Below are 18,538 nucleotides of genomic sequence, written 5' to 3' on the forward strand. Positions count from 1 at the left end.
TTTGGATTCTCAAAGCAAAATTCTGAGCTCTTGTTCGAGGAAACCACTTTTGCTGATTTCTTATGTTATTGAAGTTATCAAGCGCTTACCAAAAATATTTAATTACATTTGATTCTTCTCTTTCAGATGTGTCAAAGCTTGTGTTCTTGGAACTACAGTATGGAGACTCGTGGCTGCGAATACCGCCTCAATATGTTTCATAAGTGGGAAAATATATGTCCTGACGGTAGGGCATGTTTATTTTCATGAAAACAAATGATTACAAAATTAGATTATACAAGACGTCTTAGGCTTCCTACTTGTCCGCCAAGATTTAGATGCGATGTTTGCAAATAAGTTCAACTATTTTTCAAAGAAAGTGAACTGAGTCTATATATTACATGATAATAATATACCAGGTGTTTCAAAAATGACCGGTATATTTCAAAAATCAATAAAAACTAAACGGGCAGCGATAAAAATACACCGTTTGTTGCAATATGCTTGGGAGAACAGTAAATTTTCAGGCAGACAAACTTGTGAAATTAGTTGCAATTTTCAACAACAGATGGCACTGCAGTGTGGAAAAAAATCTAAACTACGATATTTTCTAAATATCCACTATGCTCAGCAATAACATGGCGTAGTCTCAGAAGGAAATGAGCAGAAACCCGTGTTAACGTCTCAGGCGGGATGGTTTCACATGCAGAACAGATGTATTGCTTCAGTTGTTCAATTGTTTCTGGATTGTGGCGGTTCACCTGATCTTTCAAGTGTCCCCACAGAAAGAAGTCGCAGGGGTTCATGTCTAGCGATTTCGAAATTTTTCAAACAGATCCTCTATTGTATCGCTTTTCGGCTCTTTAGTTACATTAAACTTTCGTTGAAAACTTCGTCTTGTTGCAATAACCCTGTGTTCTACCCGGTGGAATTCCAACACCAGAAAAATCCTTTGTTCTAAGGAATAAACCATTTTTTCGCAACAAACTTGCAATCTGTGAACAGCACACGTTTAAAGCAGAAAGACGACTTATAGAATGGCGAACTCAGACTACGTTTTCTTCTATATCTTTCAAATCACCTGCAGCGCCATCTGTTGTTGTAAATTGTAACTAATTTCGCAAGTTTGTCTGCCTGAAAATTTACTGTTCTCCCAAGCATATTGCAACAAACGGTATATTTCTTTCGCTGCCCGTTTAGTTTTTATTAATTTTTGAAATATACCGGTCATTTTTGAAACACCTGGTAATATAACTAGCTCTTGCTAGTCTCTTGCTAGTCATTTCTTATGTTATAACTAGATCTTGCTAATTATATGGCAAACGTTGTTCTGCCATATAAATTATTTCTCATGAATATTTTGGTTGTTAATTAAAAAATAACAAATGCATTGTAAGTGTGTGGTGATGGGTTCTATGACAGAAAGAGGAATGGAACGCTGTAGACGATGATCGCCAACCATTCATTTTCTCAATCCAATGTATTTCATTAACGTAACGAACATACACATTGTTTGATCTCTTAAAAGTTAAACGTAAAGTGAAAAAAGTAATATATTTTTTATCCAAAAGTATAAAAATGAAATAAAGAAAATCAATATTCATTTCGAAGAGCAATTGAGTGTACGATATTTTTTGTCAGTCCTCTTTAGCCAACACAAATAAGATCAATGGTTTGCCCTCTCGAGAACATACCACGTATAATTGTCCGTGTTATTGCCCAAATCTAAGCCGCAGACATCGTTCGGCCTTGCGACTTATTGATTGTCATTGCGATTGCCAATCTAATAGGAAATTGGATGGAATTTGAATTCAATTGGTACGTCTGTGAGAATCATCGGAATTCGTGGCAGCAAAACATTTTCGGCTCGGAATTTTCCATTCAAAATGGTGGCATCGATAACGTTTTTCATCAATTTTTTAATGACCAATCGCGTGCCATTGCACAGCCGTGGTGGGTTCAAATTCCGAAGTAAAATAACCGGAGATCCAACTTTCAGTCGTAGAAGGTGTGGTGACGTGCCTGGCAAATCCAGTAAGTTCAAAAACTCTGTTGGATAATTTAAAGTTTCGATTTGTATGATACCAAGTCGCCTGACAACGACTGCTGTATCTTAAAGTTTAAATCGTCGACTTCCACATTTTTTACTGCCCAAAATGGCTGTTTCTGCCAGCCACATACGATTTATGTATTGTGTGCGTACATCGGGAAATATGTGGTCAATCAACGATAGTGCAGAAATGAGTGGGCAATTTTATGCATCCAGTATTTTTATAGACAGCAACTTTTCCATCGCCGATATCTAATAATTGGTCCGAGAATGTGTCAGCAGATGGATCTTGTAGCATTTGGACGCGCATGTTGGACGGGTTAATTATTTGGATATAGTTCATACAAAAATACTAAAATTGCGATTAAAAAATGGGAGGGTGGGGGGTAAGAGAGTGACATTGTGGGGTTATAGGTATTTTTTGATGCCAAATTAAAAAAAAAATACCAAAAAAAATTGTCAAAAAAATAGAAAAAAAAATTGGATAGGAACACTCTAATTACCTAGCGTTATGAAATATACTTTACGACCTATTCTCATACCTACCAAATACACATAAAAATTTCATAAAAATCGATCTAGCCGTTTTGGAGGAGCACGAACACAAACACGGCGACACGAGATTTTTATATATTAGATAAAAGTCTGTAAACATAAAAATAAACACTCTAAATCGCGAAAAACGGCGGATACAATAGAAAATGGACTAATTGCCAACCCGTGGAACCCGCGGGATACGCAGCTGGAGGGTAAAATTTTTGATGGCAAAGTCTTGTTTTGAAAGCAGCATAAGCCATCAAAATTCGATTTTTCGTAATTACTGATATTGCATTGCATAGAAAAATTTATATCAAAAGTAAGGAAAACGAAAGAAACGTACTTTATCGCATCTATTTTTCTTTCACAGATAATCCTGGATGGGGCGATTTCTCAGCTTTTGTGGATTGCCTCAATAATTGCAAGCCAGATTGCCTGTAAGTTCCCCAAAATTGCTACAATTTCCTATTGCACTCTATTCAACGAAGTCGAACGCTTTGTAATCCCCAATAAGTTTTTTTTAAGCTTTTTTATTACGTAAATCGATAAGGTTTCACGTTAATTATAATCAAACTGTGAAATTTATACGCAATATATTTTAGTGCTTTTTCTCTCTAAACAAAGACATTATTCTGGTTATTTAGGATGTCCAAGTCCAGGTTCTGCCACAAAATTTATAAATATTAAAGCATTTACACGCATTTAACTCTGAAAGCAGTGGTTGTTGAAATATTAACTCCTTTGTCAGATACATCAATTCGTGTCTGCATAGGATTGCTGTATTAGATATACCTATATACAGGGTGGTCAAAAAAAACTTCCCCTATATATGAAAACCTAGCGGCCTATCCGCTCAACCAATCGAACCAAAATTTCAGACATGGTTGTTTGAAGGTATGCGCTGGAGATTGTGATGATTTTAAACAACACAGAGCTCACGGTTACGGTTACAGTGAGAGAATTTTGAAATTTTCGAATGGCAACACCCATTTTTTCCTTGCACAAATTGATCCGTGCATTGAAAAACCACAAATGGCGTTGGAACGATTAGTGTGTAACGAAAATTGCCGCCGTAAAACATATGCAAAGATTGTTGTTGTTGTTGTATATGGTTTATTGGCGCAAGAGCCATATTTGGCTATACTGCGCCAAGCACACGGTAAAATAAGATCAGACATTTAAAACAACACATTTTAATAACAAGTGAAAGTAATAAAAACCACGTAAAATGCGTCGATACAAATATTGAAAAACTGTCTCAACGTAGGACAATGATTAACGTAAATGTAAAATAATCATATAAAAAATACATTTAACATAAAAGGAAGAACAAACAGATGAAATAGATGTTATATATAGTTGATGAAACCAATCGCTCTTAAAAATTTAAAAATATTTGGGTGGTATTTTTCACCCACTAGGTCTTGCAAGTTAAGAGAAGACGAGTAGAAAAAGTTATGACGATGAACATTAAAATCGGGACATTCAATTAAAATATGGTTCACACTAAAAGCAATATGACAAGTGGGGCAAATTGGCACCCTTTCACCCAAGATGAGATGACGATGTGTAAAACGGGTGTGTCCTATACGGAGGCGAGTCAATTTCACATCAACCTCCCGTATAGGGTGAACAGGCCATAAATCAACTGTAGGCTTTACGGAATGAAGTTTATTCTCCGTCTTCGAATCCCATGTTAATTGCCATGTTGAATAAATATGTTTAATGAAAAATCTCTTAATGTCGCAATACGGAAGTTTATGGGACAAAATGGAGTCGGCAGATTTTGCCGCTGCATCAGCTTCTTCATTCCCAGAAATGCCTACGTGACTCGGGATCCAACAAAAAAGGATATGAAAGCCTTCATTTTGTAGGAGACGCCAAGTAAATAGGATTCTAATAGCAATCGGATGCATCCGATTGCTATAGTGCGAGAGTGTCTCCAGAGCACTCAAACTATCGGTATAAATAATGAAGTTACGCTGAGAGGACGGCGAAATTTTTTCCAGAGCACAGAAAATTGCCATCAACTCAGCAGTAAATACAGAACAGCAATTATGTAAACGATAGTTCAGTGTATCAGAAGGAAGAATTATGCCACATCCAACATGGCCATCTGATTTTGAGCCATCCGTAAAAATCGGTATAAAAAAGGAATACCGACAGCGATGATGCAAAAACAGGCATTTGAAAATAATTGGATCATTTGACGATTTATTAAATCCTGAGAAAGGATTCATGTAAGAAAATTGTGGTATATCCCAAGGTGGAAAACAAAATAAATCTACCGTCTTAATTGTAACGTTTGAAAGGCCCGAGTCATGCAAAAGTACTTTCGCTCTCTCACTAAATGGAAGAATGTGAGAGGGACGAGCCTCATATAATCTGCGAAGACTAGCTGGTAATGTTATATTAGAAATGGGATGACTGGGCAACGATTTTGTACGGAAATAATAACAGGCAGACATTTTTTTGCGCCTTAAATCAAGAGGTAGCTGGTTGCAAATAGAATAGAGGCTCTCAACGGGAGAGGTACGAAATGCTCCTGAACAAATCCTTAAGGCAGAATGGTGAATGGTATCCAAGGGTCGCAGTATAGAAGCACGTGCGGAACCATACACCATACACCCGTAATCCATGCGAGAGAGGATGACTGCTTCGTAAATATGGAGCAGAGATGTCCGATCGGCTCCCCAAGATGTTTTGGAGAGAACCTTTAAAATATTTAAAGATTTCTCGCATTTCTTCCGCAAGTTTGAGATATGTGGAAGAAAAGTGAGTTTCCGATCAAAAATTAATCCTAGAAATCGTATTTCATCCACAACTGAGATGGGTGTATTTCGTATTTGAATGACAGGATCTACATGGATATTTCGTTTTCTGCAGAAATGGACGCACCGGCTCTTCTCTGGAGAGATAGTATGCCCGTGGTTATCACACCAAGCCACCACTTTATTAACGGCATTCTGCAATTGTCTCTCAATTAAATTCATATTACTGCCTTGGCATGAGATCTGCAAATCGTCAACATAAAGTGATCCCTGAACAGTTGAAGGTAAAACAGATAAAACTTGACTAATATGAACAATAAAAAGTGTAACACTGAGGACACTTCCCTGCGGGACTCCCTCAGCTTGAATAAAAGAATCAGAATAAAAGTTGCCTACACGTACTCTGAAAGTCCGATGTGATAAAAAATTCTCCAAGAATATGGGAAGATTTCCCCTAAAACCAAATTTAAAAAGTGTCGAAAGTATGCCATAGCGCCATGCTCGGTCGTATGCCTTCTCAGTATCAAAAAATATGGAGACAAGGTGATTCCTCCTAACAAATGTGTTGCGTATCTGGGTTTCCAGGAAAACGAGGTTATCAAATGTAGATCTACCTCTACGGAAACCACTCTGCAACGGGGAGATACATCCCTGTTTCTCCAGTTCATATACAAGCCGTGCATTCACCATGCGCTCAAAGATCTTACAAAGGCAACTCGTCAGAGCAATTGGTCTGTAGTTCAGAGGATTTGATGGTTCCTTATCAGGTTTTAAGATTGGGATCACAATAGCTTCACGCCATTGCGAAGGATACCTCCGTTCAAGCCATATTCTGTTAAATAATACAAGCAGATTCGAAAGGGAAGTTGTATTCAGATGGCGGAGCATAATATATGTGATCCCATCTGGCCCTGGACTGGTATCATGGGCTTGAGATAAGGCCATTTGCAGTTCAAACATCCTGAATTCACAGTTATAGGGAAAAGAACATCGGTCATTAAAGCGCAGATGCAACCGTTCCGTGGAATTCTTAAGTGCCAGAAAAGTAGGACTATACGAATCCGATGCGGAGACCTGTGCAAATGCTTGACCGAGAGCATTGGCCACTTCCGATGGAGCGGAATGCGTCTTATTTCCTGTATTTAAAACAGGAATAGAGGTTTCCCAATATATTCCACTGGCAGCCTTTACTTTCTTCCATAAATGCTTACTGGATGTGGAGGATGTGATAGATGATACGAATTTAATCCAAGATTCCCTCTGACTACGGCGACGAATTCGACGAGCAAGGGCTTTGGCTCGTTTAAAAGCAACAAGATTTTCTGTTGTCGGGTACCTTCGAAAGATGTTCCATAATCTTTTTTGTTGTTTATGACTATCGCGGCAAGCTTCATTCCACCACGGTCTACGAAATTTTTTCAGACGTGGGGAAGTCTTCGGGATAGTGGCATTTGCGGCACTTATTATTTTGTCAATGACATGTTGTACTGCTTCTGTAATGTCACAAGTACTGACCATAGTTTCTGTGATATCTGCTAATTGTGTGAATACATCCCAGTCGGCCCGCTTGAATAAGAACCTTGGTGGACAAGTAGTCGCACCACCTCCATCAACGTGGGAGACAATAACTGGGAAGTGATCACTGCCGTAAAGATTATTGCTAACTGTTAGAGTGAGAAATGGCAGCAGTTCAGGTGTACATATGGCCAGATCAAGACTATGAAAGCTACGTGTGGGTTCGTGGAAGTAAGTTTTCTCTTGACTGTTCAGCAGGCAGAGACAGTTGTTAGCAATAAACTGCTCAATCTGTCGTCCACGAGAGTTTGTATTATCTGAACCCCACAAAGTACTATGTCCATTGAAGTCTCCCAATAAAATGAAAGGTGAAGGAAGCTGGTCTACTAAATTATCAAGTTCTTGCTGACATATAACTGCATGAGGCGGTAAGTAAATGCAGCAGACTGTGACCAACGTTCGTATGTGAACTTGTACAGCCACAGCCTGTAAAGAAGTATGTAAAGCAAGAGGTGTACTAGGAAACAAATTTGAAGTAAAGATACAAACACCACCCGAATTACGAGATCCAATGTCTGTATCTCTCCGCACACAATTATAGCCTCTTAATTTAAGCGGGATGTTAGGCGTCAAGAAGGTCTCTTGAACACCAAAGCAAATAGGATGAAATTTGTTAAAAATAGATTTGATGTCTTGTATTTTAGACCGAATGCCGCGACAATTCCAAGAAAGAAAGGTACCCATTAAGAAATTCTAGTTGCAGAAGGGGAAATATTGGCAGTGGTTTGTGTTGCTGAAATATCGCAATTCATCCCAAATTCATCATCATCCTCAGAAGGATGGAGTTTGAGATCAGGACTGTTTTGCATGCCTCCAAAAATTGATGTTAAATCTCTATGAGCTATCCCTTGACTAGCAAGTCCCAAAGCTACAGAGTTTTTAGAAACATTTTTCTTCAGTTTCGAAGATAGGTCTGACTTTGACAGTCCTCGCTTTGCAAGTTTTAATTTTAGGGATTTGTCAGATTTCGATTTTCTTTGCTTTTTTTCTGGCTTTCCAGAGTCAGAAATATTGTTTATGGATTCTTCTGTGTCTGAATCCGACGATTTTTGAGATTTTAATTGTATAGTCTTCCTAGTGCAGTTTCCACAACTGCAGTTTTCACAGAAGCTTTTCTGGACCACGGATGCATAGCTTACACCAGGTAACGGTGTCTGTGCAAGTACTTTCTTTCTTGCTTCGGGGTAAGAAATTTCCTCTTTAATTTTTGTAGTGGTGATCTGTTTTTCAAGTTTCCAGCGTGGACATAACCGAGAGAAAGAAGTATGCTCACCTTTGCAGTTTACGCACTTCTCTGGTGCAGAACATTGTTGGCTTTCATGCCCTTTTTCAGAGCAACGGGCGCAAGTAACAGTTCCGCGGCAATTAGCTTTAGAGTGCCCAAAACGCTGGCACTTGAAACATCTAAGTGGGTTTGGGATATATGGTCGGACTGGTAGCTTGATATAACCTGCATATATGAAATCTGGCAGTTTTGGAGACTTAAAAGTGAGGATGTGATGCTTAGTTTCAAGTATTTGTCCTTCTCGCCGGATGGTAATGCGGCGAACTTTTATAACACCTTGTGGTTTTAACTCTTCTTGAATATAATCTAAAGGTAGGTTAAATATTTCCCCGCAAGTAATGACACCTTGAGATGTGTTTAATGATGTATGAGGGCTGATAGTAACAGGGATCGTGGCGAGAGCTTTTACTTTTTGAATATTCTGGGCTTGCTTTCGAGTACTGACCTCTATAAGCAAGTCACCAGATTTCATTTTTTTAATAGATGCAACTTCCCCAACTGTTGCGGAGATAGATTTCTGCACTAGGAAAGGAGACACTGTGTCAAAAGATTCGTTTTTGTCAGATACACGTTTAATTACAAAATATCGGTCAAAATGTTGTTCAAAATTAGGAGAAATTTGTACTTTATGACGCCCACTAAAGGGACCACGTTTGGAGGAGCCCATACGATATAGAGAATGATTCGGGTCCGACGGCACCGCCCACCACGGAGCCCAACAAGGGAAGGCAATTACCGGCTCTGGTTATTATCAGCCTCGGCATCCACCCTAGTGCTAATCGGTACCTATACGCTGGGAGTTACCCCCGGGGACAGTGACCACCCTTAACGCCAAGCCCAAGGAGTAACCCCTTCGCTTGATCCCTAGCAGACTAGCCACTCAGGTGACTAGGTACCAGCCGATTGATACACCGGGGACCACAGTGCACCACCCGTCTTTCAAATGGGTTGCCACGCACGGCCAACACGTGGGGTTTTGGCTGTCCATGAGAAGCAAGAAGCAAACAGAGCGGCGACAGCTTCTCATGGAGAGCTCCCTCGCTTGCCGTCGAGGGAAAGAAAAAAAAGGCGACAGCAGAAGGCGCAGAGGAGAGTAAACCTAAAGGGAGTAAAGATCCCTGGGAACCTCGGGATTGGGACACCCGTACTCACCTATAGTAGGCGAGCCCCTGAGGGGCATATGCAAAGAAGAGCATTATAAAGGAATAATGACAACACAGAGAGGAAAGAGAAAAAGAGTTTTTATTGGAATGGAAAGTTATAATTGCATGTTTTCAACGTGTTCATCTTCGCAGGCGACTACGCATTGCAATCGGGAGATTGTGGACAACAATGCCGAACGTAACATGAAAGGAGGAATCTGCATAACTTGACGTGTTATCGCATCTTGCAATTCTGACACAGTTGCAGAATTCCGTTATTCCTGAATTGCAGCAACGAAATGTCATTGGGGACATTGTATGGATGCAAGATGGGGCTCCTCCACACGTCGCCCAATGTGCTCGACCAGTGCTGCAACAACACTTTGCTGATAGAGTCATCTCTCGTAACTTTGCAGTTTCGTGGCCACTGCGATCTCCCAACTCACACCTGTGGATTTCTGGTTCTGGGATTATCTTAAATCTGAGGTGTACACGCCTGGTCCACGAGATGTGTCAGAATTGCAAGATGCCATAACACGTGAAGTTATGCAGATTCTTCCTTTCATGTTACGTTCGGCATTGTTGTCCACAATCTCCCGATTGCAATGCGTAGTCGCCTGCGAAGATGAACACGTTGAAAACCTGTAATTATAACTTTCCATTCCAATAAAAACTCTTTTTCTCTTTCCTCTCTGTGTTGTCATTGGTCCTTTATAATGCTCATCTTTGCAAATGCTTTACGGCGGCAATTTTCGTCACACGCTAATCGTTCCAACGTCATTTGTGGTTTTTCAATACGCGGATCAATTTGTGCAAGGAAAAAGTGGGTGTTACATTGTTACCATTCGAAAATTTCAAAATTCTCTCACTGTAACCGTAACCGTGAGCTCTGTGTTGTTTAGAATCATCACAATCTCCAGCGCATACCTTCAAACAACCATGTCTGAAATTTTGGTTCGATTGGTTGAGCGGATAGGCCGCTAGGTTTTCATATAAAGGGGAAGTTTTTTTTGACCACCCTGTATATAGGTATATTTAAAGCTTTAAAACTGAAACTTCTTTTCTTGCCATTAAATGATAAGCACCCGCTCGAAATGTCAATACAAAGTTAAAACTATTAAATTAGTCATTTAAAACACACAAAAGTGAGTGGACAAACATAAGTATCTCAGATGTCTTTCATATGCTTTATGTAGATGAAATAACGATTATATTCCAAATTATGTGCATAGTATATTGAAAAGGTAAAATTTGTGCAACTCTAATAGTTTCATAAAATTAAAAAAATTAGGAAAAGGTAAAGTGATATTTTTTAATTCTTATTTAAAAGCACATACAAGTCTAAATTTATGTTATAATGCCACTGAATAAATATTCAATTACGATTACATTATTTCAAAACCAAGCGCAAGATGTATTTAATCACATTAACATTCGTTATATTACACAAATATTCCTCAAGTAAATTTTAAAGTTGTAACTGTAATTTCTACATAAGACAAAATCTCTTAAGATAAAATCGTGATTTTTTTTTATAAAACTAGCAATATTTAGCAATTATAAAATTATATAGATTTAGCTATTATATAACTTTTTCAAATGCACATTTGCTATCAAGTAGATAGAATTATACTTTTTACTCATTGATGTGATTTGCTGTGGTATTTTTAACTGAAATATAATTTCAAAATACATAAATATCACTCTTTTATTCTAGTAATAAGCTGAATATTGTCAGTTTATTATTTTATTATGTTAAAAGCGAAACTGTATTTTAAAATTATCTGTTATTTGGAATTTTGACACTTTCCAAACATTTTGTAAGCGCTTTATATGTAATATACATTCATTATAATCTCTGAAGAAAAAATTTCATTGATCATTTTGAAGTCATTTCTTCACATGCCCCACACCCACACCATTATGTATAATTATAGCTTGCGGATTAAGTATTTTGCAGTTTTACTCAAAGAATATTATGGGGCCCTATTTTTAATAAACAGATCAATTTAGTTTCCCATTTCAAAGCATTTTTAACATATTTTAGGTTAATTTTTTACTCTTTCAACTTTGTTAAATTTATTATATGTCCAGACTTTGTATTTATTTATTATAAGTCGAGACTGTCAGGCATCCAGATTTGTACACAATATAATCCATGAATATTTTCGGTGTTATACATATTCTAATAAAAAAGTGGATACAATAAAACATACAAGAGTCTTATTAATTATATCTGATAATATAGGGTGTTCATTAATTATTGTCGGGGTTTCTGTACCTCATAACTTTCGAATAAAAAATATTATGCAAAAACCGATTACGTATTCGTAAATTACAACTCAAAGAATTGTATTAATGGTATTAAAGTGTAAAGCTTGCACAATTTGTACTTTGTAGGCATTCAGCTGAAGGCGATTATGTATTCGTAAATTCGCTGAACAAATTTTGACTCGAATTGAGGATGATGAAAATTACCTTCGGAAATGGTTCTTCAGTGACGAATCCACTTTTCATGCGTCAGAAAAAGTGAATAAACATAACTGTAGAATATGGGGCTCGGAGAACCCGCACGATTATCAAAAGTCAAAATTTGTTCAGCGAATTTACGAATACATAATCGCCTTCAGCTGAATGCCTACAAAGTGCAAATTGTGCAAGCTTTACACTTTAATACCATTAATACAATTCTTTGAGTTGTAATTTACGAATACGTAATCGGGTTTTGCGTAATATTTTTTATTCGAAAGTTATGAGGTACGGAAACCCCGACAATAATTAATGAACACCCTATATATTAATATTATCCTACATGAAATTTGTACTTCTTCATGACCTTATATATTTGGGAACATGATCGTTTGATGAGCATAAATCCTTCCCAAATGTTTCTCGTAATGCGAAACAGATGTTAAGCAAAACAATCTTTTCCATAGGAATCCATGTAAAATAGGAAAATGTGCTTCCGTTCCAAACAGATATTAAAACAAATTTATAATGACGTAATTTATTATTAATAATGCGTGCCTTCTTATAAGAATATTTTCTAGACATTTGACTTTGGCTATGCTTCAAAATGTGACGAAAATGAGATACAGCATTGCCATTAAATGTATTTGAAACGCCCATAGCACTGCTTTATTGCTTTTCAACATAAGATGCAATAATTTATCGTGCTTCCACCGTCTCCCTTATTTCACTGGACTGTTGTTTCTTTATCTCCACACCACATCTCCTCCTCAGCTGTTTGAGAGCTTCCTAAATTCTACAATTGTACGTTCTTCCATCAGCTTATTGATGTCTCGTTGCTACCCACCTCTAGTCCATAAACAACCCACCTCTAGTCCATAAACATGGCCATACATATAATCTTTCGGATTTCGGCTCCACAAGCACTTGCTCAAACCCCTTGAAGTCACATTTGACAGCGCTATCCAGTCAAAGTTTCTTTGATGTAGAAACAAGGGTTCTATTCAAATGAGTGCTTAACACAGACTGATCCAAAGTAGTCCAGGATGTGACGTCACGCGGTTTTCTCGCCACTCGTTCTACGAAACATCGCTCGTAGGAGAGTCAGTTTTTAGATTTTCTTCTGCTCGTTATATAAATTTCTCATTATGCGAGATTTGATTGTAAAATTTTTAATTCATCTGTTGAGACCCTTTCTCAGCCTAAAGCCGAAGACAGCTGCCCAGTATACCAGTTAAAATCTGCCAATAATGATTAACTTCTACATACAGGTGCAGTTATAGTATTACAATGCAAAGATATTTTTGCTTTCATTAGATAAGCAAAAATTTGCAAATATTGCTATTTACACATTTAATTAAATGAAAATAAGCGCATATAACAGCAAACTTTGAAACTGTTAAGAAATTCAAAATTATATAAAATCCGGATCGGAATAGTAAAATTAGAATCTCAAATCCTAACGTATTTAAGAAAATGTGTTTGCTTCTTTATTTTTCAATTAAGTGTGGAACGAAAGAGCTCTGTCTCTTAGTTCTTATGACTAATAGCAGTTATTTTCCTTTTGAAGGCTACTATTAATCACAAGAACATTTTCATTAGCAGACTTATTTATTATTCTTGTGAAAAGTAGCAGAATAAAGTCTACATTTTTGTGTTGAACAATTCAGGATAATTTTATTCATATCCGTTCAGATTGATTGCCGATTTGAGAGACCGATCACAGGGTATTTCAATTTCAAAATGCTTAACCTCTAGACTTAATATATAAGGGTATTGGTATTTCATTGGAACTAAGCTTGTGGTTGGGCATTTACCCTTAAATGGGGATGTGCGGTCTGTGAGACCGCTGGCGATGGATTTTTGGTCACCTCTATTCGATTTTAAACTCAATTGAATGGATTGACCCTGTAGCTTCCTGTTTTGTGACCTTCAATACACGTGCACTTTTTCAACCGATTTCAGCGGATGCCTTTTAAAATAATTCAGTTATTTCTTTAACAGCGGTCTCTAAGACTGCACCTCCCTGTTAGTGTCCCAGTGATAAACAAGGCTTAGCAGATGGCGCTAAAACTTGGGCCCCTAAATATCATCCACTTTACTGATCCTATTATGAAGCAGTGCTCCAGACACTTTTAAATGAAGCAGAAAGTAATTTTAGTGATAAGGATAACTGTACAGAAGTTTTTTTCAATGAAAATTCGCATTCAACTGATTCTGATATACATGTTCAAACATAATTAATTTTTCTAGTGATAATGTATTTTGAAAAATGTATAAAATATATTGATATACCAAGATATATATATACAGAATTTATAGGTTGATTTTTATACTAGTTCTTAACCTCTATGTTTAAAATGCCCTAGAAAACCGTGCTATGAAAGTCATACAATTCGATAAAAAAGGGCCAATTTTGCTCATTGTCATTTTTTTATTTTTCATATAATTGTTGAATTTTAAATTATATTGTCTTCTATATATCTTCATATATTGTAAAAATAAATATGATTTAAAAAGTAAAAAGTAATATGTTTTTTCAAGAATATTATTTATTGTAACATGTCATTTGAGAAGAAAACGTATTTTTCCAACGTATTTACTTTTTTCAATGATAATATATTTTGAAAAATTTCTAAAACATATCTAAATATCAAGAAAAATATCTGCAAAATATATTGGAAGTTTTTCATACTAATATATTCATCAGAAAATTTAATTTGAGTGTAAATAAAATGCCGTCTCGTAGATCGCACCTCCCCAGTTAAGTCCTAAAATTTCACCACCACAGTAAAGGTTTAAAAAGATGAGTAGCAGTGACACAGCAATAACGAATAAAATATTAACAATATTTCGAGGTAAAAGAGGGAAAAGAATATATATATATATATATATATATATATATATATATATATATATATATATATATATATATATATATATATATATATATATATATATATATATATATATATATATATATATATATATATATATATATATATATATATATATATACATATTGCAAAATCTTCCAGGGTCATATCAGCGTCGTTCAGCAACAAATTAGATTTTATACATAGATAAGGCAACGAGATATCTTTTCGGAAGCTTGCAGTCGTATGATTCAATTTCTTTAATGGTATTGTTGTTAGTCATGTCAAATTTATAAAAGAAATTTGTTGATGATTTTTGATGGAAATCTCTTAATACAGTAAGGAAGCCGAAAATGGAATGAGGAACTTTTCAAATGTTGTCTTTTAACAGCATTCAATCTTTTCTTTTATAATCGCTCCATCTTTACATTGTTTTATTACATGTATCCCCTGCGGTCATTTCATGCACCTACAACCACAAACTGCGAAGTGTTGTCCTTATCTGATGCACTAACATGTAAAATTTCTCTTTTTTAACATATTCACTGCTCTCATGCTACAAGTCACTAAGAGATTATCTTTTGCTAAGAAATGACATTTTTTCCCTCATTTAGGAAACTGAAGTATATCTACACAGTAACAGAAGCGCCGATTGAACCAAGCCATGTAAGAAATCTCATATCTTTGCTTAGATATTATTTGTATCTATAAACTGTATCATTAAAAATTGATCAATTAATTTTTGTCTTTTGTTTTATCGCAGGAGAACAATTTTAAAGTTGACAGGTATGATTTTCGAAATTTTTTCAAGTTTTCAAGCCGATTTTAAAGCTAATTTTTATAAATATTTTACTTTTTTATAAAAAAATAAACTCGTATACCAACAATTTTTGAAATATTTTTCAGCGTTATATGAAAAAAGCATTACATTTTGTTTCGTAATTCTTCATGGTAATTTAAAGATTAAAAAGGCGATTAATATATTGTGAAATGATTCATTTATTTTCTAATAAAACTTAAAGCTTTAAATTTATTTAAAATTAGATTTTCTTTTATCAATAATTTCATAAAAGATTTAATTTGAACACTAGAGCTGCCGATGGTAAATATACATGTAGTTTTACCACACCTTTCATATTAACGGGTTTTTAATCATCATAGCTTTCACTGTAACTTTTAGCTTAGATTATGTAAATAAAAGAATATAATTTAACAAAAATAACATTTAATATAATAATTCATTAATTATTAATTAAAAAACAACAAAAACAATTTGTATTTACATTTATAGGATATACAGTTAGAGCTTTTAATTTTAAACTGCATCATAATCTGAATAATATAGATCCCATTATAACGGCTACCGAACACTTTGGGTCAATCAATCTAATTTCATATGAAAACTGTCATTTAAATATTTCCTGGAAATGTCTGAAAGCGGTGTGTAAATGAACGGAAATAGGTATTGATAGCCATCATTGCATGAATGATCCACACAATATTATAAACTTTCAAATTTCTAAAGCCGTCATTTTAACGGGTTTTGGTATAAATAGGTGTATATCATATGGATTATGGATGTTAAAATGGCTGAGAGGAAATTGAACAGGTATATGAGATTGTTCTTGAAGGGAGTGTTGAAATGAAAATGTACGAAACGACACTGTGGGCATAAATGAGGACTTTAGTCAAATTATACATCATAGGTCTGAGCACAACGATCTCATTGATTAACGAGCCGAAGAATTCCTTGTTCCTAGAATTTCTGTGGCCGTCACGAGACCCAGTCCTTCACAGCGTCCTTGAGTTCGCCGTCCGAGTTGAAGCGCTTCCCTTTCAGATGTTTTTCAGGAGATCAAACATGAAAATCGCAGGCCGACATGGGCTGTAGCGCGGATGGTCCAGCTGCTCCCACTTGAACTTGGCCAATTCCGCGTGTGTGACCCTGGAGACGCGTGGACGCGTGTTATCATGGGGCAGAACCACACCCTCCGTGAGTAGCCCCGGTCTTTTGTTCTTGAAGGACCTGCCTAGACTTAGGATTGCTCTTCAATCGTCAAATTTTGTAATGTTAACGCCATCCTGTCTTCACATGCACTGCCACGTCAATTGTACGGAGCTCTTTATAAGAACCTCTGCACTCTCCTGCGCATGCGGCCGCCCGCGCATGGTCCGAGCTACGTTGGACACTTCAATCGCATATCTAAATGTCTCGCTACGTTCTCCCATAGTGACATAGGCAAATATGTTAACGGTTACGTTGTATTGACGTTTCGTACCTTTTAATTTGAACACCCCTTGCATATTACATTAAAAGTCGTCATATGAAAAATGCCAAAATAACGGTCTTGGTAGTTCTAGTGTTAATTCTATTTGAGTCTAAATTTTCACATTGCTGTAGTTATCAATTCCAGAATTATTTTTTTTTCTTTTTTCAAAAATAGAGTTATTTGTTGAAGCATGTTTCTTAGCGCTTAATGTGCTAAAAATTAATTAAGTAACGAATTTGACAGATAATACTGTTGACTTAATTGCAGGGGCGTCATTCAATTTGATCTTTATGTAAGAGATCACGATGTGACAGTCATATCACATGTACCGTTATATGGGGTAAGTATGAGCTAAAAATTATTGAAAAATTAACTAGATATTTAATAAACTGCTAATTTTATCATTTCATTTTAACTTTGGCATAAATTCATCAAAACATCAGTTTTACGATTTCTATATAGTTCAAAATAATCGCAAAAACAGATTATTTTAATTCAATAATGATCATGTAAGCAATTCCAAAAGAAAATTAGAATAAACATATTTAATAAAAATTCCTTTAGATCTAATGAAACACATATGAAGAAAGTCCAAAAAGACTAAAAAATTTTAAAGCATAAGATCTGAAATTTAATTTCCTTGTTACGCTTTCAAGTTAAAATAACTCAATTTTTAACTTTTCTCCCTTACTGATAGGTAATAAAAAATTTTGGAAAAAAAAGTAGAAAAAAAGTTTCCTTACCTTGTTATAGAATATGATAACGCATAATATCTTTGCATAATATTTTGCTGATTTATACAAACGGTGCTTGTATTTTTATATAAATGATGAGTTTCTCAAATTTATTTTAAACTTAAATGTTATTTAAAATTAAGTAATAAGGATTTATTATTATTTAATCACAATTTTTTTTGCAAAAAAAAATTCTTTTATACCTTTATTCAAAAATATTACAAATAGATTATTTAAATGACAATTATTAAAATTGAATTTTAGAAACTTGTGAAGCTATCACATATCAGTGATCAGATAATTCATGAACAGGAATTTCTCTTATCATATTCTCGAAATGTTTTAGAACTTTCAAAGTATTTTCGAAATGCCTATGAATTGTATTGTTCCTCTCTAAGTGTCATAAACCTTTTCAGAATAGGTTTCATGCGATAGAACACTTAGCCTACATATATCTCCTCAAAACAGACGTTCAAAACTTCATGTCACAAAGAAAAACAAGTCTCCTGCAGCATTATGGTAAGGCGGCTGCTCGTCTGATTCTCCCAGTATTAAGTTGCCTGTCAAAACATGACATTCTGGAATTTTAAGGATCAACTTCAGATTTCGTCCAATAAGTTTCTACAATTTCCGATCGCGTGTTGCGTCTAAGGCTCTGAAGAGGGTTGCGGTGACATTCTGCTAAAGTCTTGTCTTCAGAACTCAGGGGCCCAGGTTCGAGACCGGCTTCCACCGAAGAACCGTCGTGTAAGCGGGTCTGGTGCACGTTAAATCCTTCAGGACCAAACCTCCTCCTACTGGTGTGGTGAGGAAGTTTGGAGAGGGGGTACCAGCTAAGGTGTCATCCACG

The 18,538-nt window shown here is 35.9% G+C and overlaps 1 protein-coding gene across 1 annotated transcript in view; it reads left to right on the plus strand.

Annotated features, from left to right (window-relative positions):
- Nucleotides 1-18,538, plus strand: part of LOC129957379 (uncharacterized) — a 34,637-nt gene that overhangs the window by 13,036 nt on the left and 3,063 nt on the right. Inside the window, exons 8-12 of the mRNA XM_056069671.1 lie at nt 127-226; nt 2,937-3,003; nt 15,299-15,350; nt 15,448-15,470; nt 17,222-17,294. Of these exons, the coding sequence (XP_055925646.1) occupies nt 127-226; nt 2,937-3,003; nt 15,299-15,350; nt 15,448-15,470; nt 17,222-17,294 (315 nt within the window). The remainder of the gene's footprint in view (nt 1-126; nt 227-2,936; nt 3,004-15,298; nt 15,351-15,447; nt 15,471-17,221; nt 17,295-18,538) is intronic.

This window comes from Argiope bruennichi, chromosome 11, assembly GCF_947563725.1.
Source record: "Argiope bruennichi chromosome 11, qqArgBrue1.1, whole genome shotgun sequence".
NCBI lineage: Eukaryota > Metazoa > Arthropoda > Arachnida > Araneae > Araneidae > Argiope > Argiope bruennichi.